The 26,131-nt window shown below is 45.9% G+C and overlaps 1 protein-coding gene across 1 annotated transcript in view; it reads right to left on the bottom strand.

Moving 5' to 3' along the window:
- The window catches only part of FAM47E (family with sequence similarity 47 member E), a 47,581-nt gene extending 24,408 nt beyond the window's left edge, over positions 1 to 23,173 (bottom strand). Inside the window, 6 exon segments of the mRNA XM_077882323.1 lie at positions 2,044 to 2,186; positions 4,310 to 4,387; positions 4,389 to 4,750; positions 8,702 to 8,939; positions 22,685 to 22,815; positions 23,134 to 23,173. Coding sequence (XP_077738449.1) covers positions 2,044 to 2,186; positions 4,310 to 4,387; positions 4,389 to 4,750; positions 8,702 to 8,939; positions 22,685 to 22,815; positions 23,134 to 23,173 — 992 coding nt within the window.
- Between the last annotated feature and the right edge of the window lie 2,958 nt (positions 23,174 to 26,131).

Here is a 26,131-nt window from a genome sequence, read left to right as displayed (position 1 = left end):
AGTGCTGCTTGGTACGTTCAGGTACAATTTTTTGTGTTTAAAAGATTATTACTCTTCCATTAAAGACCTACGTCTTAACTCAATTTCCAAGACTCTTCATGGCCTGATCCTTGCCTGTATCTTCAGATTCTTCTGGAATTACCACCCTCCCTCACTCTCTGAGCTCCAGCCATTATGGCCTTCTCTCAGGTTCATGAATTCATCATGCTCTCTTCAACCACAGGGCCTTTGCCCATGTTGTACCATCTGACTGCAATGCCTTCTGCATTTCCTCATCTCCCTTATGTTCCAATATACATGTCCCTTCCTTAGGGAGGTATTCACAGGCTGTCCCCAGAACCCACACTTCCTTCCCAGCATTTTGTACCTTTTTTTCATAGCACCCAAGTATTAATTTATCCATCCATACATTCAACAAGCACTTATTAAATACCAACTAAGTACCAAGCACAGTTCTAGACACTAAAACTCAACTGTAAATAAAGTTTAGTCCCTGTCCCAACAGAACTTAAGATTTGAGTAAGGAGAGACAGCTAGGAAAGAGGTAAACGTATGCCAAGTCATTACAAGCGATAAAAAGAAAAATAAAACAGGGCAGGAGGGATGGAGAGTATTGACAGGGGGCTTTTTATTTCTATAGGGAAGGCCTCACCACCAAACTGATAGCTGAGCAGAGACCCAAAAGAAGGAATCAATCAAACCATGCAGATATCAAATATCAAGCGTGATGATCATTGAGAACGGACTAGGTAACCTAGATGTCAATGGCAACCTTGACCAAGGGCAAATCCACTGGAGTGCTGATGAGTTACAGAAAGAAGAGTACGTAAGTATGGACATGTCTTTCAAGGAGTTTTGCTCTAAAGGAAAGGAGAGACTATATACTCAATGAAACTTGTTTAGAAGATGGGAGATGTTACCTCATGCTGTGGTAGGCTGATAATGGCCTCCAAAGATATCAGGGGCTAATCCTTGGAACCTGTAAGTGTTACTTTGCTTGGAAAAATCATCTCTATAGACATGAGTAGTTTAAGGAGCTTGAGATGATGAGATTACCTTGGATTATCTGGGTGGGCCCTAAATGCCATCACGAGTGTCCTTGTAAGAGAGGGACAGAAGATTTGACAGAGGAGAAGGGGATGTGAAGACAGAGCAGAGAGAGATCTGAAGACATTGACCTTGAAGATTGGAAAGATGTGGCCATAGCCCTGGAATGCCACTAGCAACCAGAAGCTCAAAGAAGTAAGGAGTAGATTCTTTCCTAGAGCTCCTGGAAGAAACATGGTCCTGCTGATACTTTGATTTCAGCACAGGAATACGGATTTTGGGCTTCTGGTCTCCAGAACTGTGAGATAATAAATTTCTGTTGTTTTAAGACATCAAATTCGTGTTACTTTTTTTTTTCTTAAGTATTTTATTTATTTATTCATGAGAGACAGAGAGAGAGAGAGAGGCAGAGACACAGGCAGAGGGAGAAGCAGGCTCCAGGCAGGGAGCCCGACAGGGGACTGGATCCCGGGTCTACAGGATCAGACCCCAGGGCTGAAGGCGGCGCCAAACCTCTGCGCCCCCCAGGCTGCCCAAATTCATGTTACTTTGTATAGCAGCCACTGACAAGAATATGCCAAGAATATGGTGACAGAAAAACTTGCCATTAGGTAATTATACATTCATTTGCGATGATAATTTATTAAGCTATTAGTTTCATTCACTTCCTTTATACTATTATCATCTCTCCTTTTAAATAGATAGCCCATTTGTTTTTAATTTCTTGCCCCGGAGATGTTTTTCAGGGTTGACCAAGGAAACTGCCTCCAGTTAAAGGCAGAACCTATATTGTGTAAAAGCCCAAGCTTATGGCAGCAATTATGCTTGACGTTATGGATGACATGGAGAGAGAGGGGTGGTCCCAGAGTGTCCCACAAACAGGAGGAATGGAGAGAAGAAAGAGTCCCAGAGACCAGAGAGAAGTTAACATCAGTCCTGAAACTCCTCAAATGTTTCGGCAGGTGACAGGAAAGGGCAAGGGGTTACGAACAGTACTTACAGCCCGGGTAGACCGGGGAAGAACGTTTTTTTAAAAGCTTTGCTGGTTCCTTTGTTCTTTTCCTGAAGCCCTGACAATAAGCCCATGTGTCCTCCAGTCTCCTGTCAGGATCCAGCACTTCCAGCACCTTTGATAAGAGCTGTACACACAGAAAACGGCCTTAGAGGAAAGAAAAATGTGCTGAAAAAGAAGAGCCCTTGATTCTAAAACAGAACAGACCAACATGCCCCTTTGCTTTGCATTTCTGGCCGGCTGTGCCATTCATCCGTTTCGGTGCAAATACTCTGATGGCTGCTGTGGGTTAGTGTCCCCCATCTAGACACTAGTATGTGCCTGTTGTGCTAAAATTCTGTCCCTGGGGCCCACCCCAGTCCCTTCTGGCCCCATTGAGCCAAGAGCCTCTAGAGGTTTCTATAGCTTTTGACTGCCCAGTACCCATTCTTCCTCCTATAAAAAACAGTGTCTAGATTTTTCTTTGGACCTTCTCCTTGCTCCACAGGCAGGTCAGAACAATGGAGACCACAGCGACTGGTTTAGGAACAGGCACATAACCCAAATTTTACCCATGGGAACTAGACTATGGGATTTTGCTGGAAGCATACAGAAAGAGGCGTTCTTTTTCTTGGTAGAACTTAAATCTAGAGAAGCTGGTGGCTATCAGAGTACCATAAGAAGAAATCCTGCCTTGGAAAGAAGACAACACACCCAGCTGGACAGGTGAAACGTGGTAATAAGGACCACAATCCCAAGTGCCATCTGAGGGTATGTGGAAATCATCTATTTGTCATGGCCTTAGAAACTCTGGCCTGCAGGAGGCAGTTGGAGAAAGCCCCAAGTGGAAAATAATTGATTAGAATTCTACAGATTTTCTGCCACTAATAATTTATTCATTCATTCATTATGCACAAATATTTGTTGAGTGACTCTATGCCAGGTATTAATTAGGGACACACAGTGAAAGACACAGGTAAAGTCTGTGTCTTTAGACACAGAGATTGGAGATTTTATTCTGGCCCAGCGGTAACAAGAGCTAGGATGAAAAATAGATCATGATGAGGGATAGAGGGTGGGGAAGAAGGAAAGTGTTGTTTTATGAGACATTGGAGCAAGGATCTGAAGGAAGCGAAGGAGTGAGCCAGACAGGCATGTAGGGGTAGTTGTCCCAGGCACAGAAGAGAGATCTGAATTGGACATGCTCAGTCATGTTCACAGAGCAGCCAGGAGGTCAGGGTGGCTGGAGCAGGGTGAGAGCAGAGGGGTAGGTGGTGAGGTTGGAGGGGGTGCAGAGCAGGGGTGGGGCAGAGAGTAGACAGAGGTGCTGGGCCTTTCAGACCATGGTGAGGACTTTACTCTGAGTAAGAAAGGGCCATCAAAGGGCTTTGCGGGGAAGTTTGCCTTTCTGAACAATTGCCACGCCGACCGACTTAGGGAACAGATTACACAGGTGGGGGTAGCAGACACCCAACATCCATTCTGCCTTTTTCCTTAAATCTGACAGAACTGTATTCTAGATTTTGCTCTCTGTCCCAATGCCCAACCAAGAAACTCAATTTTCTAGATTCCCTAGCAGCTAGAAGTGGTCAGATGAATGGGATGTTTACTGGACAAGTTCTTACTTGTCAAATTAAAAGACAGAGTCGGCTGGCATGGACCCTCTAAGCTTCGCCCCCTCCCCCTGACCGACCTGATGCCCGAAGGTGTGGAAGCCATCCTGAGAAAAAAGAACAAGAGACATACGCTAAGGACTGTGGAGCTCAGAGTCTGAAGCAGCCCGGGACACTGTGACATAACGGAGCTGTCATCCAAACCCAGCCTGACAAAGTGGGGACTCTTCCCCATGACCTCTCAGGTGCCCCTCTGCCTGCTACCCGTCCATTAGTTAAAGGCTACGGACACCTCCCAACACCAGGCTAAAGTAACAGGAGCCCTGGACAATCTGCCCTTTGGTTTCTAGCCTCAGCAGGTCCCAAGCAAAGTAGGCCGGTGGAACGTCGAGGGAACAGAAGCCGAAGGTTTCCGGTTTACTGGGCCTCCAGAAGTTGCGCGGCTCCGTGGAAGTGGCAAGTACCTCGCTGCTGGTGTCCTTCCCAGAAGCAGAGAAGGAAGGTTGCCCCAGCCCCTGAGAGCTCGCCCTGGCAGGCGTTTGTCACCCCCTCCCCCAGACAAGTCTGTCTCCCCTCAGAGGAGCTCCCACACATCTAAGGAAAGTTCTTTTCCAGGCCCCAGTGAGGGCCCTCCCACAACCCCGGGTCAGGAGGTCGCCTCAACGGCCCCGTCTTCCCCCAGCTGCGGGCAGAGAGCCACGGGGCGCGGGGTCAGCTGGGCCTCTGGGCCTCGGCATCTGCAAGGAGCCTGCTCTGTGCCCCGGGGCTGGCGAGAGCTCGCTTGCTTCCTGGGGCGGCTGCGGCTGCCTCTTCTTTAGGGGAGTTGTGTGATGGATCTGGGGGACAAAGGCCTCCCGTGGACCCTGAGTGTTCAGACCCTTGTGTGGTGGGCAGCGTCTCCTAAAGTCATCCAGCCCCTTCTTTGAGAATGTCCCCCGCAGGCTGTGCAGGCAGGTGCGGCCGTGGGCCCGGGCCTGTGCTTTGTGAAATACTTGGGAGGTAGATTCTCTTTGTACCTGGAGGGCAACGTGCCTGATTGTAGGGATCGTGGGGCTTGGGGTGGGGGACTGGGGCTGTACGGAGGCTGGCCTCCACCTTTCTGGAGAAGGGGAGGTCGGGGGGAGGGGTTCCGTGGAGAGCTAATTCGACTCCTGCTCACCCGCACCTTATCTCTGCTCTGTGCAAGGTCCCTCTCCCATTTCCTTTAGGCTCTCATCCTACATCCCGTTCTCATGGCTTTCCTGGCACAGGCAAAACCACTCTCGCAGACTTAAAATGTACCCTTTGCCTGTACACTCCTCATAATATCTGCATCATCCTTTTACGTGCATGTGTTCTCCACTTACCTAGAAGTACTCTTCTGTTTCTTCCTGGTATGCCAAGCACCACGTTAGAAAGACCCATCCATGTCACTAGGTGTAAATCTCATTCATTATTACCACCTGCTGCCACCACGGTTCATCTATCCATTCTCCTTGTGAAGGACACTCACAAGCTGCTGCCCCTCCAGGGACTTTTTCTTATCCTTTAAAGAATCACAGTGGGCAGCCCCGGTGGCAGCGGTTTAGCGCCGCCTGCAGCAGCCCAGGGTGTGATCCTGGAGACCCTGGATCGAGTCCCGTGTCAGGCTCTCTACATGGTGCCTGCTTCTCCCTCTGCCTGTGTCTTTGCATCTCTATGAATAAATAAATAAAATCTTTAAAAAAAAAAAAAGAATCACAGTGCAGTGGGAAGAACCTGGATCCCAGGGACAACTTGCCCCTTACTAGCTGAATGACCTTGACATTTTATTATTTATTAACTCTGTGAGCCTGAGTTAAGCCCCTAAACTTAGAGGGTCAAAGGTTGCAGACTGGCAGTCCAGGAGCTGCATGGGGCCTACAAACCTGTCCTGTGGTCCCTTTTCGGTTTGCATAAGAATTAGAATAGCTAACACATACCGAAGACTTTTTTCTATAATAAGCATGTTCTAAATGCTTTACAGGTATTAACTTACCTAATCTTGTAACAATCCAATGAAGTAGGTACCAAGTACTGGCATTCTTCCCACTTATAGATAAGGAAATTGAGGCACAAAGAAATTTAAGAGCAAAACAAACCCTTGTGAAAGATCCCACAGCTAATAAGTGTTAGAGGTGGGATTTTAATCCACGTAGTGTGACTCCAGAGAAAAGTGTTTAAACACTAAACTAGAGTTTCTGACATTAAAAAAAAAAAAAAGTTCACATACATAATCTATAACAAAAGTCAGGCTCTCAGGGAACACGGGGTCCATCTTTCTGTGGAGTAGCAGTTGGTACAATGGTTGCCCCTACAGACAGTCCTATGCTCTCTTAGTCACAGACTCCACCCCTCCCTACTGATTTCTTCTACCCAGGCTGCTTCATCCACTTTCCTTGCCCACCTGACCCCTGTCTGCGCTGAGTTGTTAGGGCATAAATATGAGATGGAAGCAGTTGATGGAAGGAAAATAAGGCCAGCTCCTCGATTATCTAACACATCCAGCCATTGCCTACCTAAGCCATGACTTGGGACCAAGTACTAACAGGTCAAGGGCAGATCACTCATTATCTTTCTTTTTTTTTTTTTTTTTTAAGAATTATTTATTTATTCATGAGATTCACAGAAAGAGAGGCAGAGACACAGGCAGAGGGAGAAGCAGGCTCCACCCAGGGAGCCCGACGTGGGGCTCCATCCCTGGTCTCCAGGATCGCGCCCTGGGCTGAAGGCGGCGCCAAACCACTGAGCACCCCCCCCCCCCCCCCCCCCCCCCCCGGGCTGCCCAGATCACTCATTATCTTACTACATCACTGCCTTAGTCAGATATTTCGATATTATTGGTGTCTTTCCCTGAAGCCTCTTCCACCCCTAGGCTCCTTTCATCTGTAATGGCTCATTACACCAAATCTACTCCTGTTGCACTCATCTTTACAGGCACAAAGCATTTTTAAGAGGTTCCAGCTTAATCCCTATTCTTTTCTTGTGAGTCCCAGAAACTTACCGCTTGCTGTGTGTGCATATGTAGGTGCTTGGCCTTAAACCAGTTCTACTGTGAAGATCTAAATGAAAGGATACAAAAAGCTGCTCTCTGAAATTAATAAACCACTCTTAAATAGCTAAGTGGTGGGAACTGAAATTACATTTAACCTTAAGGTTTGATGACCCATCAGCATGACCCACTAGCAAGTAACCTCCTACAATATTAGATATCTTTACAAGGTTTATTTTCCACGCATTGACGACTCACTCAAACACCCACGCATTTCATGAAATCAAACCTGATGACTTGAGATTTTTGCTTATAGACTTTATACCACTCAAATTGAGGAAAGCATGGCAGCTAGCTCAAGCCTCATAGGATGTTAGAGCTAGCAGAACCTGAGGAAATCCGGTCCACCTCCTCCTCCCTTCTAAAGGAAGAAACTGAGTTCTCGGAGATGAACAGGCAACCACTATAGCAGGAGGGCGTCCCGCGCCCCTGCTTTGCTTCTCGTAGCTAATAAACTTACCTTTGCATTTTGTTGACCTTATGAAAAGTCTTGCTTGCCCCAGGAAATAAAACTGAAAACATTTTTTCCCTAAACATTTACTATTTTCACAGTTATTAGCATATGGTGTATGGGTGGTTATCTCCCTCTTTAAGAATTGGGAAAGAGTATTAATCATTTGTCCTAAAGAAATGAAAACTTTTGTTTGTGCAAAAACCTGTACACAAATATTGATAGCAACAGCCAAAAACTAGAACACCTGAATGTGTCTCAATAGGTAAAATGAATAAACAAACAGAGGTACGTACATCCATACAGACAATAAAAATGAACAAACTCCTGGGGCACCTGGGCCGCTGAGTCAGTTAAGCATCTGCTTTCAGCTCAGGTCATGTTCTTGGGGTCCTGGCCTTGAGCTCGGCCTAGGGCCTAGGGCCGTCTGCTTCTCTTTTTCCCTCTCCCTCCCCTCCTGCGTGCCCGCGCTCTCTCTGTCTCTCGCTCAAATGAATAAATAAATACATCTCTTAAAAAATGAACAAACTATCAATATGGTAGCTTGGATAGATCTCAAGAGCTGAATGCTGAATGAAAAAAAAAAGCCCATCTCAAAGGTTTGTTTTTTTTTTGTTTTTTTGTTTTTTTGTTTTTAAGATTTTATTTATTTATTCATGAGAGACACAGAGACAGAGAGGGGCAGAGACACAGGCAGAGGGAGGAGCAGGCTCCATGCAGGGACTCGATCCTGGTCTCCAGGATCAGGCACTGGGCTGAAGGCAGCGCTATACCGTTGAGCCACCCGGGCCGCCCCTCAAAAGATTTTCTACTCTATTATTCTATTTATCTAACATCCCCAAAGAACAGAATTATGGAAATGAACAGTTATGGTTGCCAAAGGTTGGGGTGGGGAAGGGAGTGTGGATAAAGGGGTTGCAAGAAGTAGTTCCCTAGTGGTGAGGCAATTATTTTGTATCTTGATGAATACATATGACAAAATCTCATACACACACAACTGCAAGCAAAATGTGGTGAAATCCAGGTAAAGTCTGCCGTCTAGCACATCCTGCCAACGCCCATTTCCTGCTTTGGTCCTGGACTACGGTTGTGAGAGCTGGAAGCCGCTGAGGAAGGGTACAGGCACCTCTGTACTACTTTTGCAACTTCTTGTGATCTATAATGATTTCAAAACAAAAACTTTGAAAATGGGGGGGGGGGGGAGGATTCCCAGAGTGTTGGTGACTGCTAAAATGTATACCCTATACTGTGTGCCGGTAACCGCCTTTACACGCCCTGTCAGTTAATCCTCAGACGGTCCTACAGAGCTGGTTCATTTGTTGTTGCCATTTTACAGTTGAGCAAACCGAGCCCAGAAGGAGCAAGTACCTTGTGTAAAGTCTCTAGACAAACGGGCACGAGCCCGGACTCCGGTAGCCCCGAACCCGCCGCCGCGTGGGGCCGCCTCCGAGACAGCGCAAGTGCCTCCTCCTAAGTAGTGCCGGAGGCTGCGGAGACCAAGCGGCGGGGCCCTGCCCTGGGGCCGGGACCGGGGTCTGAGCCCCCCGCACCCCGCAGTCGGTCGCAGGCCCCGGGGGTCTCCGTCACCAGCCCGGTGGCCCCCGAGAGCCGGTGGCGGGCTGAGCCGCGCTGTGCGGAGGACCGTTCCCCAGGCGGGCGGGCGGCGTCGCTCTGCACCCCCGGGGGGCTGGACCCGAGCGCCGAGCGCCGTGGAGCGCGGGTACGAAGATCGCTGGGCTGCCGGGGACCTTGGGGACGGAAGGCAGCGGGGCCTCCGGCCGCCCGGGTCTGCAGGAGACCGCGGACCCGCCCCCGCTGTCCCCCGCCGTCCCCCCGCTGTCCCCCGCGTCCCTCCCTGTCCCCCGCGCCCCTCCCTGTCCCCCCGCGCCCCCCGCTGTCCCCCGCGCCCCTCGCTGTCCCCCCGCGCCCCTCCCTGTCCCCCGCGCCCCCCGCTGTCCCCCGCGCCCCTCGCTGTCCCCCCGCGCCCCTCCCTGTCCCCCGCGCCCCCCGCTGTCCCCCGCGCCCCTCGCTGTCCCCCCGCGCCCCTCGCTGTCCCCCGCGCCCCTCCCTGTCCCCCGCGCCCCCCGCTGTCCCCCGCGCCCCTCGCTGTCCCCCCGCGCCCCTCCCTGTCCCCCGCGCCCCTCCCTGTCCCCCCGCGCCCCCCGCTGTCCCCCGCGCCCCTCGCTGTCCCCCCGCGCCCCTCCCTGTCCCCCGCGCCCCCCGCTGTCCCCCGCGCCCCTCGCTGTCCCCCCGCGCCCCTCGCTGTCCCCCGCGCCCCTCCCTGTCCCCCGCGCCCCCCGCTGTCCCCCGCGCCCCTCGCTGTCCCCCCGCGCCCCTCCCTGTCCCCCGCGCCCCTCCCTGTCCCCCCGCGCCCCCCGCTGTCCCCCGCGCCCCTCGCTGTCCCCCCGCGCCCCTCCCTGTCCCCCGCGCCCCTCGCTGTCCCCCGCGCCCCTCCCTGTCCCCCGCGCCCCCCGCTGTCCCCCGCGCCCCTCGCTGTCCCCCCGCGCCCCTCCCTGTCCCCCGCGCCCCTCCCTGTCCCCCCGCGCCCCCCGCTGTCCCCCGCGCCCCTCGCTGTCCCCCCGCGCCCCTCCCTGTCCCCCGCGCCCCCCGCTGTCCCCCGCGCCCCTCCCTGTCCCCCGCGCCCCTCGCTGTCCCCCCGCGCCCTTCCCTGTCCCCCGCGCCCCCCGCTGTCCCCCGCGCCCCTCGCTGTCCCCCCGCGCCCCTCCCTGTCCCCCGCGCCCCCCGCTGTCCCCCGCGCCCCTCGCTGTCCCCCCGCGCCCCCCGCTGTCCCCCGCGCCCCCCGCTGTCCCCCGCGCCCCTCGCTGTCCCCCCGCGCCCCTCCCTGTCCCCCGCGCCCCTCGCTGTCCCCCCGCGCCCCCCGCTGTCCCCCGCGCCCCTCGCTGTCCCCCCGCGCCCCCCGCTGTCCCCCGCGCCCCTCGCTGTCCCCCCGCGCCCCTCGCTGTCCCCCCGCGCCCCTCCCTGTCCCCCGCGCCCCTCGCTGTCCCTCCGCGCCCCTCCCTGTCCCCCGCGCCCCCCGCTGTCCCCCCGCGCCCCTCGCTGTCCCTCCGCGCCCCTCCCTGTCCCCCGCGCCCCCCGCCGTCCCCCCGCGCCCCCCGCTGTCCCCCGCGCCCCCCGCTGTCCCCCCGCCGCCTGGAGCCTCTTCTTCCCGCGGAGACCTCGCGCAGATCGGGCCGCGCCTGCTTCGCTCACCGCCCCCAGAAGGGGTTTGCTCGACGGAAGGAAGAAAGCGGCCGCGGAGAGCAACAGAGTGAGAAGGGAAGGGAAGGGATAGACCGACTTGGGGTGGCGGGAAGGCGGCTCAGCATGGAAGGTGTTTGGGGGCCTCGGGAACCCCGGCCCCGCCCCTGCCAACTGGGTGAGCGCCTCCAGCTAGGCCCCCCCCGCCCCGGGTCCGGTGGGCACACGGACTGCAGGAGGACGGGGTGCGGTCTGCCAAGTTCTCTTACTCCTCGGGAATGTCCCGGACTTAAGGACGAGGCGTGGCCTCCAGAGGCACAGAGCAGCAAAGCATTCTCCTGTCCTCAAATGTTAAATTTCTTTGAACTGTGTCTGTTACTCTGGGATGATCTTCCTAATCGTTTACAGACGAGTCTTCTCACCTTCAAACTCTCTGAGAATGAACTAGCTTCCCCTTCAAAAAATCTGTTAAATACCTGGATACTAGTAAAGTTGCTCTAACTGGTACTAGTCAAGGAGGCAGAACCAGTTCTTAACTCAGGCTTGGTGCCCGCAGCTGCAAAGTCAACGCGGGAGACACAAGCGATGAGAGGAAAAGAAAGGTGCTTCACTCAGGAAGCCAGCAGCCCGGGAGGACGGCGGACTGACGCCTCCGAGACCACCGTCCACGTCCAGGAGAAGCGGAAGGATTTTTAATGGGGAGGGCGTGGGAAAAGGGAGAGAGGCTGTGGGCAGGAGGAGCAGGTCCCAGGCAGTAAGTCCTATGACACCATGACCCTGAACAGACTTGCTGGCACCTATGGTGGCTGTTTTCTAAGGCCTCATCTCCTGGGGAAGTATGTATGCTCTTTCACTCCTCAAGGCCACTGCTCCGGATATCCCAAGGAAAGCAGCCTAGTTGTGCTACAGATTAAGGATTTGGGTCAGCAAGCAAGGAATGCGTAAACTCGAAGCAAGTTAATCCTTAAAGCTGGCTGAATTGCTGTTACACTAGCTCCAGCATCTTCACTTGCTTTATGTGTTCAGCTACCTTTCTGTGCAGTATAAAGCCCTGGAGTCCCACCACCTGACATGACTCCTGACTCAGCTACTTAATAGTTATGTACCACCCCCCCTCCCCGGGCACAATTACTCAAAAATTTTTTAGTTCCATTGATTTTCTAGTCTGAAGTGGAGGAAATAATAGTATCTCCTTATAAGGGTTACTGGCAGATCAATGAGATAATGAATGTAAAGCACTTAACAGTGCTGGCAATTAAGAAGCCCTCCAGAACGGCTGAGCAGTAGCAACATACAGTACCTCACCCCAGTGAGAATGGGGAAAATTAGCAAAGCAGGAAACCACAAATGTTGGAGAGGATGTGGAGAAAGGGGAAGCCTCCTGCACTGTTGGTGGGAATGTGAACTGGTGCAGCCACTCTGGGAAACTGTGTGGAGGTTCCTCAAAGAGTTAAAAATAGACCTGCCCTACGACCCAGCAATTGCACTCCTGGGGATTTACCCCAAAGATACAGATGCAATGAAACGCCGGGACACCTGCACCCCGATGTTTCTAGCAGCAATGTCCACAATAGCCACACTGTGGAAGGAGCCTCGGTGTCCATCGAAAGATGAATGGATGAAGAAGATGTGGTCTATGTATACAATGGAATATTCCTCAGCCATTAGAAATGACAAATACCCACCATTTGCTTCAACGTGGATGGCACTGGAGGGTATTATGCTGAGTGAAGTAAGTCAGTCGGAGAGGGACAAACATTATATGGTCTCATTCATTTGGGGAATATAAAAAATAGTGAAAGGGAATAAGGGGGAAAGGAGGAAAAATGAGTGGGAAATATCAGAAAGAGAGACAGAACATGAATGACTCCTAACTCTGAGAAACGAACTAGGGGTGGTAGAAGGGGAGGTGGGTGGAGGGTGGGGGGGGTGGAGGTGACTGGGTGACAGGCACTGAGGTGGGCACTTGACGGGATGAGCACTGGGTGTTATTCTGTTTGCTGGCAAATTGAACACCAATAAAAAATAAATTTATTAAAAAAAAAAAGAAAAAAAAGAATTGGGGGTAGTAATATTTGCCCTGCCTACTTCATAGAGTTATTTTAAGAAATGGAGAAAACAACAGATGTAATCATTATAAGGAGTCTGATTCATTGTTTTCATTATCTTTGGTAGTATCTTTCATGGTTGCAGATTCAAGCTTCTAGGACTTTGAGGAAGTAGGCTTTTTCATAAAACCAAGGGTAGGAGTTTTGTCTTCTGTGCTCCTAGTGCTGGACCTGGCATTCGGTAGGTACTCATTCAACAGGTACTGGCCGTTATGGCCATCTGAGGCACTGGGGATGCAGTGGGGGAATAAAACACACTTGGTCCTTGTCAGCTTGATTCTTGGTATCTAGTGTTTGTTGCACGAATTACTAAGAAACCACCTATTTCATGACTTTCACATCCTTACAAGTTGATCTTTGCTCCATGTGGTAACTTTGACTCCAGATCTAGTAGTAGACAAATAACCTTCTTTTTATTTCATCACATTCTATGCCTAAATTATAGTCATAACTCAGGGAATCTCTCATTTATTCTGACTCTGTCTCTTGCAACACAAAGGTAAAATGTGTTATATATAGTAATCTAATGAGTAGATGTTACTGAAGAGTGAGGATAATGAGGTCCTGGGTATCTCTTCTAGCTTTCCTGCCAGATGGTATAACCATTTTATTTCCAAATAGGATTACTCAAATACCCATTACAGGGTTGCCAAACACTGTTACTGCATCCTTCCCACTCAAGGACTAATTACTGTCTCTGTAAGCAGTCTACTACATATGCAGCAACACTTACTTAGTTCATGGTACTTTCCAGACCAAAAAAAAAAAAAAAAAGCATTTGAACAACTAGAATAACAGAACTTTAAGCTGGGAAATTATAAAGTGGTGCTGGATTAGTAGAAACCTTTGGTATCTGTACAAAATATTACCAGTCATCCCTGGAGGGCTGCAAGGAGTCTAAACGACTGTACCCTCAGCCAATTCTTACAGCATTTCTACAGCATTTACAGTGGACATAAGCTCACCAACAAAAATAAAACCCACAAGGAAACAAGGCACAGTGACTAAGAGACAGCAGAAACACCAAAGAAGAGAATCAGATCTACAGAAACTTTATGTATTGAGATGTTCGATACAGAATATATGTAAACAAGATTAATTTTGTATAAATACATATGTTTATGTACACAAAATAAGCATGTTTCATGTGTTTTGGAAATAATAATAGAGGGAATCAGAAATATGAGCAACGCACAAGACACCATTTTTTAAAAGATAAATTTGAAAAAGAACCAAATAGAACTTCTAGAAATGAAAAATATAATTATCTCAATTAAAAACTCTGGACTGGTTAAACTGATTAGGCCAGTGCACAAGAGAATTAGTAGAGATAGCTCTGAATAAATGCTGAGAGTATAGCACAAAAAGGTAAAGAAATAGAAAATATGGAAGAAAAGAAATTTGTGTGAGGAGGTCTCCCATACTTCTAATCAGATTTCCACAAGAAGATAGTAAAGAGGCAATATTTTAACAGATAATGGCTGAGAATTTTCCAGGCTTTTTAAGATATACAAATCCTCAATTTTAGGATGAACAATAGACCCCAAATAAGATAAATAAGAAGGGTGGTTGGGGGGGATCCCTGGGTAGCTCAGCGGTTTAGCGCCTGCCTTCAGCCCAGGGCATGGTCCTGGAGTCCCGGGATCGAGTCCCACATCAGGCTTTCTGCATGGAGCCTGCTTCTCCCTCTGCCTGTGTCTCTGGCTCTCTCTCTGTCATTCTCTCTCTCTGTTTGTCTCTCATGAATAAATAAATAAAATATTTAAAAAAAAAAGAAGGGTGGTTGGCTGGCTCAGTCAGTGGAGCAGGTAACTCTTGATCCTGGGGTTCTGAGGTCAAGCCCCACATTGGGTGTAGATATTACTTAAAAATAAAAATATTAAAAAAAAAGAAGAATAAAATCTTATTTAGCATTTCACCATGAATACAAAAGACAAATAACTGATATTAAAAGTAGCTAGATAGAAAAGATAGACTACTTACAAAGGAACAAAAAATAGATCAAAAGCTAACTTCTTCTGAAGCAATGATAAAAGTAAAATAACCAAGGTTTGAGTGAAAACAACCGTCAATTAAGAACTGTATACCTAGCAAAACTCCCTTTCAATAATATGGCTCAAAAAATACTTTCAAGGGTACCTGGCTGGCTTAGTTGGAAAGAGCATGTGACTCTTGATGTCAGGGTCATGAGTTCAAGCCCTATGTTGAGTATAGAGATTACCTAAAAATAAAATCTTAAAAAAAAAAACAACAGATTTTCAGACAAACAAAAACTGGCAGAATTTATTATCAACAACAGACCATAACTAAAGAAAATTCTAAAGGTTGCACTTAAGATAAAATTAATCCCAAAATGAAGATTAAGGAGTGAGATGGAATGTTGAGCAGAGGAAATTATAAATATGTAGTTACTCTTTTATTTTTTTATTTTATTTTTTGTAGTTACTCTTTTAAAAGGAGGGTTGTATACAAAAGTAATAAAGATAATTGGCAGAGATTAATAAAAAGGATTTATCTGAAACAGTAAATTATTTTATCTAATAGAGAAGAGTGTAAATATATTGATTAAAGAAATCTGAAGAAAGGGGTGCCTGGCTGGCTCAGTCAATCTCTGGCTCTTGATTTCAACTCAAGTTATGATCTCAGGGCTCTGAGATCAAGCTCCACGATTGGCTCCTACTCAGTGTGGAGTATGCTTGGGATTCTCTCTCTCCCTCTCCCTCCCCCAATTCACATACTCTCTCTCTCAAATAAATAAATATATCTTTAAAAAAGAGCGAGAAATATAAAGATGTACTAGTCAGGTATTAACCAAAAGAAACCTAATTTAACTATATTAATACCAGACAGAATAGACTTCAAGACAACAAAGATTAGATAAGATGGGTCGCTTAGTGGTTGAGCATCTGCCTTCAGCTTAGAGTGTGATCCTGGAGTCCCACTTCCGGCTCCCAGCAGGAGCCTGCTTCTCCCTCTGCCTCTGTGTCTGCCTTCTTTCTCTGTGTCTCTCATAAACAAATAAAATATATTTTTTAAAAAGATTAGAGAAGGGCAGCCCTAGTGGCGCAGCGGTTTAGCGCCGCCTGCAGCCCAGGGAGTGATCCTGGAGACCCTGGATCGAGTCCCACGTCAGGCTCCCTGCATGGTGCCTGCTTCTCCCTCTGCCTGTGTCTCTGCCTCTCTCTCCCTCTGTGTGTGTGTGTGTGTGTGTGTGTGTCTATGAATAAATAAAGTCTTTAAAAAAATAAAATAAAAAATAAAAAAGATTAGAGAATATGAACATTTTAAAAGATACTTTTATGCAAAATGATAAAATTTTCCATTCACACACATGCATGCACACTATATATAGATATATAATTCTAAGCTTCTATGCACTGATAGGTTAATATATAAAAGGGAAAATTGATAGACCTATAAAAAGAAATTGGTTAATATGATATCCTAATCAGAAGATTTCAATACAACTCTCATTAATAAATCAAACAGGTGGGGATCCCTGGGTGGCTCAGTGGTTTGGCGCCTCCCTTTGGCCCAGGACGCGATCTTGGAGTCCCGAGATCAAGTTCCGCTTCGGGGTCCCAGCATGGACCCTGCTTCTCCCTCCTACTGTGTCTCTGCCTCTCTCTCTTTCTATGTCTATCATAAATAAATAAATAAATAAATAAATAAATAAATAAGCAAATCTTTAAAAATCAATCAATCAAACAGGCCAAAAAAATCAGTAAAGAGAAAGGATTGGAAGCCTGATCTAATGGATATATATATAGAACTTTACATCTAACAAGCACAGAAAACACATTCTGGAACATTATATTTACAGGTTCATAAAGCAAGTTTTAACATATCTAAGTTGATGTAATTTAACCCACATCCCTGATCATAACGAAATTAAGTTAAATATCAAAAATAAAATCATATTTAAAAGAATTTATTTGGAAATAAAACACATATTCATGGGTTAAGAAAGAATATGTAAATTTAAAAATAAATGTTAAAACATCAAAAATTGTAGGATGCCACCAAAATGACACTTAGGATGAAACCACTTTAAATTATTAAGCTAAAAAAGAAAGATTAAGACCTAAATAAATGGAAATGTATCTCATGTTCTTGGATTGGAAGACTTCATATTAAGATGATAATACTATCCAAAGCAATATACCGACTCAATGCAATACCTATCAAAATCCCAGTGGTGTTTTTTGCAGTAATAGGAAAACTCATCCTAAAATGCATATGGAATTTAGGGTTTAGAGGCCCAAAATAGACAGCAATTTTGAAAAAGAACAAAGTTGGAGAACTCACATTTCCTTTCTTCAAAATTTACTACAAAACTAGAATACTCAAAACAGTCTGTATAGACCAATGGAAGAGTCTCTTCAATAAATGGTGCTGGGAAAACTAGATAGAAACATTCAAAAGAATAAAGTTGGACCCTTACCTTATACAGTACAAAAAATCAACCAAGAATGGACTAAAGTCTTGAATTTAAGAGCTGAAACAATAAAATTCTCAGAAGAAAACATAGGGGCAAATCTGTGTAACCTTGGATATAGCAATGGTTTCTTAAATATGGCACTGAAAGTGGAGGTAACAAAGAAAAAATGGATAAATCAGACTTTGTAAAAATTACAAACCAATGTGCCCCAAAGGGCACTATCAAAAGAAGGAACAGACAAGCCACAGAATGGGAAAAATATTTGCAAATCATATATCTGATAAGAGTATGATATCCAGAATGTGTTTTTTAAAAAAGAGCTCCTACCATTCAACAACAAAAAGACAACCCAATTAAAAAACAGACAAAGTAGGGCATGCGGGTGGCTCAGTCACCACCCTCTCTTAGAAAAGAAAAGAAAAAAAGAAAAGAAAAGAAAAGAAAAGAAAAGAAAAGGAAAGAAAAAAAAAGCAACATCAACAAAAAGAAGAAGAAAGGTTGAAACTTGTGATGAGCACTGGGTGTTGTGTGGAAGGGTTTAATCACTATATTGTACTTCTGAAGTGAATATTAGACTGCATGTTAATTTAAATAAAAACTTAAAAAAAATAAAAATAATGAAGGAAGGATGCAACTTAACCAATTAGAAAAAATGGCCAAATAAACCCCCAAGAGAAGGATATTCTTCATGTTGTGCAAAAGAAGCCAGAGTATATACTCTGTGCTTTCATTTACACAGAGCTTTGACGCAGGCAACACTAATTCATAGTTATAGATGCCAGAATGTAGTTACTGGGGGATAACTGATGGAAAGGAGGCACAAGAGGCCAGCTAGGAGGCTGGAAATGTTCTAGACCTTAATCTGGGGGTGGATACATGGGTGCATATAAGGAAAAATTCGAAGAACTCTACACTTCAGACTGTGCACTTTGCCATGTGCCTTATGCAGTTAGCCCTCCCTTGGCCAGTTTCACTTTCTGCAGTTCAGGTACCCGTGGGCCACCACAGTGTGGACAGAGGATCCTCCTTCAGTCAAATGCAGAAGGTCAGTAATAGCCTAACGTTATTAGGCTACGTCACAATGCCTATGTCATTCCCCTCACTTCATCCTATCATGTAGGTACTTTATCATCTCACATCATCACAAGGGTGAGTCCAGTACAATAAGATATTATGAGAGAGAGGGACCACATTCACAAAACTCTTATTGTAGGATATTATTGTAATGGTCCTATTTTTTAAATTACATTGTTAATCTCTTATTGTGCCTAATTACTAATCAAACTTTTTTTTTAAATTTTATTTATTTATGATAGTCACACACACAGAGAGAGAGAGAGAGAGGCAGAGACATAGGCAGAGGGAGAAGCAGGCTCCATGCACCGGGAGCCCGACGTGGGATTCGATCCCGGGTCTCCAGGATCGAGCCCTGGGCCAAAGGCAGGCGCCAAACTGCTGCGCCACCCAGGGATCCCACTAATCAAACTTTATCACAGGTATGTATGTATAGGGAAAAAAACATAGTATATATAGGGTTTGGTACTATTCATGGTTTCAGGCAACCACTAAAGATCTTGGAATGTGTCTCCAAAGATAAGGGGGTAACTGCTATCCACTAATAGAAAAGGGAGAAAGCCTTTTCCATCAGGAAAACAATCCTGGAGAATTCTTTCCCCTCATCATCATACATAGAAATGAGGGTCCTAGAAGTCATAGGATGCCCAAAAGTCTGCAGACTTTCCCCTGTGCTTCTTCTGTGATACTCTTCCAGGGGAAGATATTTAAAATATTTAACTACTAGTAAGGCATATGCAAGAACCAATCAGGAAAATAGCCAGCCAGAATGCAGCAGCAGGTTCTGGAGCTCCCTGGCCATGCCAGGCTTACCTCTTTAGTTGCTGATCTCGGTGGGAGGGATGGTTTCAAGGAATTGGTTAGGGCAGTCAGAAGACTGAGACCAATAATCAACAAGAGCATCACGTGGAGATGGAGTATAATGCCAGGTAAGGGCTTACAAATAAAACAGATGAGGTTGCTGACCTCAAGAGTTTAATGGTCCAAGAGATGGGTGGGTCCTTGTGATCCAGCGAGCTGGTAGATTTGAGGAGACGCCTGAGGCATCTGTAGTAGGCTAGACACATTCAAAAGAAGATGGAAGAAATCTCAGCTGCTACTTTTTGATGGGCCATGAAGAGTAGATGAGAAGTGGAGATCCCCTGCTGGTAGGAGTGGAGCCAGTGCAGTTATTATGGAGATCAATCTGAAGGACTTAGTCAAATCAATTAAACCATTTGCCTGCCCTCTGATTTGTCCCCACCTGTTCCTGCTCTGCCCTGGCACCTACAGGTTGCACTGGGGGTGGGTTCAACTAACAGAAGGCACTAAGAGGAGATCTTGGTGGGGGCGGGGGTGGGGGATGGAAGGAAAAGTCAGGATATTTTCTCTCTCCCTCTGTCTCCTAGTGGGTATATATATTTCTTCCTTCACTTTCAGCTTCCACCTGAAGTCCTGATATGATTTCAATTCCCATCAGACTCAGGCTCCTATTACAAGTAATTGCTGTGGGGAGCGCCTGAGTGACTTAGTCGGTTGAGTGCCTGCCTTCAGCTCAGGTCATGATCTCAGGGTACTCAAGCCCCACATTGGGCTCCCTGCTCGGTGGGGAGCCTGCTTCTCCTTCTCTCTCTGCCACTCCCCTCTGCTCTCTCTCTCTCTTTCAAATAAATAAATAAAATCTTTTATAAAAAAGTGATTACTGCAGCTTGGTTGTGGTAGAACTTTCCTGCTACTAATCCCTTTGTTACCTTGGCTCTCAGCTCTTTCATAATCTCTGCAACCTGTTCTTGCATTAAAATCCCTCAGTTTTAATACACTTATGTGTGTTAGAAGTGGCTGTTGCTTTCCTGGTTGGACCCTGATACATATGTTACCTATGACCCAGCATTTCCCCTGCAGGGTATAGGGATCCAGAGGAATTCTCACCCATATAGAAAGATATGTATGAGAATATTTGTCGCAGAATTATTAGTAGTATTGGTGAGTTGAGGGTGATGAATGTGTCCATTTCTGTGATGCAGTTGGATAAAATGGATGGAGAACAAAGCATCAGTTAGAAACAACAGTCTAGACATATACTCAGCAGCATAGTTAGACTTTTTATTTTATTTTTTTAAGATTGTATTTATTTATTCATGAGAGACACACAGAGAGAGGCAGAGACACAGGCAGAGGGAGAAGCAGGCTCCCTGTGGAGAGCCTGATGTGGGACTCAATCCCAGGGCCCCAGGATTATGACCTGAGCCAAAGGCAGACGCTCAACCGCTGAGACACCCAGGTGCCCCCATGGTTAAACTTTTTAAGATGTAGGGCTGCGTGCTCGCTTTGGCAGCACATGTACTATGATAAAATATAGTGCTGGGAGAAGAAAGACACAGAGTGAGATTTTTCACTACAAAATGATTTATATAAATTAAAAATGCATACACACAAAATGGAAACATATGTTTTACAAGAACTCCTACAGAGAGATGGATATACTTCAAACACAGGAATGGTTGTTTATGGAGAAGGCAGAAGAATAGAAATGGAGAATATGGAAAAGAAAAGGAATGTATGAATGAATGACTAAGCACACCCAATTGAGAATAGAGTGTCTTGAATTAAAGAGTAAGATTAACCGGTGTACTATACCTGAAGTTGAAAAAAAAAAAGATCGCCAGAGTAATAGTTAGTAGGTGGCAGTGAGACATAATTTCAAAGAGCACATTGTGGATTGTGAAAGGTTGAAACAATACCTGCTCCAAAGCCAAGTTAATTGGTAGTAATAAGAGCAACCACATGGGACAGATGAAGCGAGGAGCCAGAGCGAGTGACACGTCCTGGATAAGTCAGGGGTGTTGCTGAAATTCCCTGGCAATATTACGTGAGCCCAGCTTGAAGAGGATTCTAGGTCTCCTGATTTTCTTGTCGGTTGCACTCAGATCTGAGTAGACATTATGATTTGAAGTCTTACAACTGAATAGAAAGGTACCCCCAAATCCTGCTGTCATGGCTTTTAAGGGTCGGCTACAGCCTTAAAGCCTGGGCTGCCTCAAGTGGGGCTCAGATTATGATCAACATATGCACTAAAGAAGTGGAAACAAGGAATTTTGGGAGTGTGTTAAGGGGGACTTGAATTCTCGTTCAGTGTAAATTAAAATATGACAATAATAGAAATGTTTAACCAGGACATTAGGTTTTACTTTCTCTTGCTTGTATTTTTAGAGTTGGTATGACTTTCTTGGTTCAAAAAGCATTCAAGTTCTGGAAGATTGGACAGCCCGGGGGGCTCAGCGGTTTAGCGCTGCCTTCAGCCCAGGGTGTGATCCTGGAGACCTGGGATCGAGTCCCACGTTGGGCTCTGTGCATGGAGCCTGCTTCTCCCTCTGCCTTTGTCTCTGCCTCTCTCTGTGTCTCTCATGAATAAATAAATAAAATCTTAAAAAAAAAAAAAGAGTCTCTCTTTAAAAAAAAAACCATATTGTATGGTTCATTAAGCTTTAAATGAGCATCGCTCTTCTCTTTACAAATGGACACTTTAAAGTGTGTTTTGTTCATTAATTCTGGTGCTGCTCCAAACATAATTAACTCTCCCTCAGCAATTAACATATTTGTTGGTGTTTATTTGGGCTTTTCCACATTTGTACATAATGATGCTAAAGAAATATTTGTTAGGTCAAACTGAATTTTTGTTTTCACAGTTTGTGAAGCCAAAGAAGCAACTCAAATAAAACAATAATGCATTATGGACTCACCAGACTTATTAAGTTCATGTCTAATGACATGGGGAGATTAAGACAATTACTCAAGTTCATGCAACCAATTAGTGGGGGGATCCCATCATAACCCAGAGCTCTACAATGAGTCACCCAGAAAAGAGGTGACTCATAAACCAAGCTAGAGTCAGTATAATATAGTGGCTAATCTGGGTGACCAACCTGGGTTTGAACCACAGCCCTATCACTTAATAATGCTGGGCTAATCCCTTGCAGCCTCTCTACCTCAGTTTCTTCTTCAGGAAAGCAGAGCTAACAGCATTCTACATCATACAGTCATTACAGGGGTGCAATACAGAAATAATCTAAAACTATGCTTTCCAGTAGAAATATAATGCAAGCCACCAATGTGAGACATAGATGTAATCTAAAATTTTCTAGTAATCATATGTTTTTTAAATTTGTTTATTTGAGAGAGAGTGTGCATGAGAGAGCATGAGTAGGGGAGTGGGAGAAGGAGAAGCAGGCTCTCTGTGGAGCAGGCAAGGCTTGATTCCAGGACCCCTAGATCATGAGCTGAGCTGAAGGCAGCCATTTAACTAACTAAGCCACCCAGGCATCCCCTAGTAGTCAAATTTTAAAAAGTAAACAGAAACAGAAAAAATTAATTTTAATAACATATCTTATTGAACCTAATGACTAAAAAATATTATTCTCGTAACATGTAATCAGCATAAAAATATTAGTGAGATATAGCACATCATTTTTTTCATACCAAGCCTTTGAAATTTAAGCACAAATCAGTTTGGACTAGCCACATTTCAAGTGCTCATTAGCCACATGGGGCTGGTGGCTACCATATTGGACAAGAGAGGACAAAAAATATTTAGCCAAGTGCCTAGCACAAAGGAAGCACTAAAAAAATATTGGCTCAAAGGCATCCCCTGGGTTTATCTGTAGGTCAATTGCATTTGTTGCTCAGTTATAAGGATAGAAAATACATGCTATTAACACAAATTTGAAATTTCATACTTTTATAAGTTGTGCCTCCATTTCAGTTATTCTCGTTCTGTTTACTCCATGGAATGAGATGTTGCCCTTTTTCCCTTCTGACATGAGCAGAGGGCTGTTAGTCCTGGAGCTGTTCGCATGAGGGATTTTCCCTGAGAACCAAGATGAAGAATGTAGCCTCCATAAAAAATTCCGCAGAATTTCTGTCCTGGTGAACGCATTGCATTTGGCTGGGTAAGTATTTAATGTGCTCTTATTACCACAGGAGTATACCGGGAGACAAAATCATAATTTTATTTTATAATTTTATCATATTTTATATTACAATGTGATTTCTTTGAACCTCCTTTTCTCCTTCCCATCCCATCCCTCCTAGACTTCTTGGGAACCTGGAACTAAACAGGTACAATAAGTTCATTTGAATTGTCTCTTTGGAATCTACTCCGTGCTGGCCTCATAGTTGCCCTTACCTGCTGAATTCCTGGTGATCAGAGCTGAGCTAGGGACCATTCCTTCTGTGTGTGGCTGTCCTAAAGAGAAGTGTGGGGGGATCCCTGGGTGGCACAGTGGTTTGGCGCCTGCCTTTGGCTCAGGGTGCGATCCTGGAGACCCGGGATCGAATCCCACGTCGGGCTCCCGGTGCATAGAGCCTGCTTCTCCCTCTGCCTGTGTCTCTGCCTCTCTCTCTGTGTGACTATCAAAAATAAATAAAAATTTAAATAAAAAAAAAAAGAGAGAGAAGTGTGGGATGAGGAGCCAAGTTCCTCAGGGCCCTGGCAGATCCATTAGCCAGTCCACCGAGCAGTACCCAACTGTCTTGGAAAGACCACACTCATATATGTAAATGGTAGAAACAGGTTCCCTGAGCTAGATCAAAATCTGACAAAACAGTACAGGTAAAGTTGGAGACTGTCCCTAGTCCCTGAAGGCTGAGCCAGGCTGGGAACTAGCCTAACTCAGGGTGACTTGGAGGCATTCAGGCTCAACCCTGATGCAGAATCTTTAGGGCTTTGGCAAGCACAAACCTAATAATGCCATAACCTTCCTTACAGCCTTCCACAGCTCCCCACTAGACACAATACATTCAGACTCCCCAGGTCAGCATTCTAACCCCCCAAATCTGGCCTGCTCACATATTTCCCTTCTTTGTCACTCTTTTTCCTCTCCAATTATATTATTCTACCTTCTGTTCTTCCCTCCCATACTCTTTCTTTCTTAATGTTGTTCATGGTGTACACTTTGCCTAAAAATTCCTTAGTAGTGGGTCTCCACCACTGTCTCTAAAGTCCCAACTCCAATCCCACATCTTCCAGGCGTGGAATCTTAGCTAACCCTTCACCTCCAAGAGAGCTCCCTTCAGTCTTCCTTCTGATAAGTACCAAGCATGTAGCATTTTTAGTGGACATTACAGATGCTTCTTCAGTGATTATCCTACCCCTTCCCCATTATGCAGCAGCCACTCATTTGGGGAGAATGACTGCACTTAGGCAGCCCAGGTGGATCAGCAGTTTAGCGCTGCCTTCAGCCCAGGATGTGATCCTGGAGACCCGGGATTGAGTCCCTCATCGGGCTCCCTGCATGGAGCTTGCTTCTCCCTCTACCTATCTGTCTGTCTCTCTCTCTGTGTGTCTCTTATGAATAAATAAATAAAATCTTAAAAAAAAAGAGAGAGAGAGAGAATGATTGCACTCAACTCTAATAATGGACTCTGACTAGTATAGACCACTGTAGTCTCATTCTACGTGTGATTGCTTCAGGTCTGGACAGTAACATGGCCACAGTGAATCAATGCATGGCATTCCTTGGGGATCTGGCTCTGATCGGCCCAGAGTTCAATACAAGTTCAATGGCTGGCGGGAAAAGAAGACTTTTCTCGTGCTTTTAATGGTATTCATTTTACAATTTACAATTAATTTTTTATTCACCAAAAATATTTGAGGTGGTTGACTTTACCACTGAATTTGAACCATTGGAGGGGGGGAAAAATCATTTACTATCCTACCTAGCTCCTAGAACGGTACCTTACAAGGAGCTCTCCAAATTTTGGTTGAATTTTTGTTCAGACTCTGGACTTGGAGGACACAAACCCAACTCTTCATGGGCTCAAACTCCTGGGTATGTCCTTAGAATGGCTGGACTTTACTTTCTGTGATACTGACAATATACGGAACTGAACTGGGACAGGTAGACATCTAAAAGACTAAAATTAAGTCTGAGTCACACATACCTTTGCTATTATTCATATCAAGTCAAACCAACTTTTACTTGAACGTGGACCCTACTGGGCTGTGGCAGTTTCTAACCTGTATTATTCATATCACCTTTATTCACCTAATTAAATGAAATAAATATATGAAAAAGTTCCAGACCCGGTCAAGGCCTTAAGACATCTTAATTAGGGATCCCTGGGTGGCGCAGCGGTTTGGCGCCTGCCTTTGGCCCAGGGCGCGATCCTGGAGACCCGGGATCGAATCCTACGTCGGGCTCCTGGTGCATGGAGCCTGCTTCTCCCTCTGCCTGTATCTCTGCCTCTCTCTCTCTCTCTCTGTGTGTGACTATCATAAAAAAAAAAAAAAGACATCTTATTTAGTACAGAAACAAAGGAACCTTGATAACTGTGCTTACACTGGCATAAATCCTTTAATGTCTGTTTGTCTTCATTACGTTTCTTTTAAAACTCTTGTGATAACTATAAAGTGACTTAAACCTGAATAGCCAGCCTGACAGGTTTCTGCTGGTTTGGGACAGTTAATGAGAATGAGAGTAGTAATGGCATGCACCTCATTGGGTTTCGTGAAGTGAGTTATGACATTAAAATGCTTAGAACAGTGCATAGCATGTAGTTAAGCTCACAGTAAATAGCATGGCTATAATTCAGAAGAGTTCTCAAATGGAGAATCTAAAGAGAACTACTTGGTGAATTTTAGTGATCTGTGCTTCTGAGGATTCCCTGGCCACTGTTATAAATGGCAGGACATGGTGATGAGGTGGTAATATGAAAATGAGAACCATTTTCTTTTCTCTCAGTTGGTTGACAATCCCTCTTGAGACCTTAACTGGGAATCCATATCTGTTGTGCCTAGTTACTAGCTTTATGATCTTGGGCAAGTTATTCAATCTGTCATAGATCCCCCCAGTTTTCTTCAAATGTAAAGTGGGGATATAATCCCTACCTCACAGGATTAGTGTAAAGAAAGGAAGCTATGAGAGTGCCTACCACCATCCCTGGCATATGATGGAGGCTTCCTTCCTCCTCATGCCCACCAGAAGTTCATCAGGAATAAATAGCTTGAGGGGCACCTGGGTGGCTCAGTGGTTGAGCGTCTGCCTTCAACTCAGGTTGTGACCCTGGGGTCCTGGGATCGAGTCCTGCACTGGGCTCCGCACAAGGAGCCTGCTTCTCTCTGTCTCTCTCTGTGTGTCTCTCATGAAAAATAAATAAAATATTTTTAAAAGAATAAATAGCTT

This window comes from Canis aureus, chromosome 33 (assembly GCF_053574225.1).
Source record: "Canis aureus isolate CA01 chromosome 33, VMU_Caureus_v.1.0, whole genome shotgun sequence".
NCBI lineage: Eukaryota > Metazoa > Chordata > Mammalia > Carnivora > Canidae > Canis > Canis aureus.
Note: the sequence above shows the minus strand (reverse complement) of the source record. Positions and strands in the feature narration are given on the sequence as shown.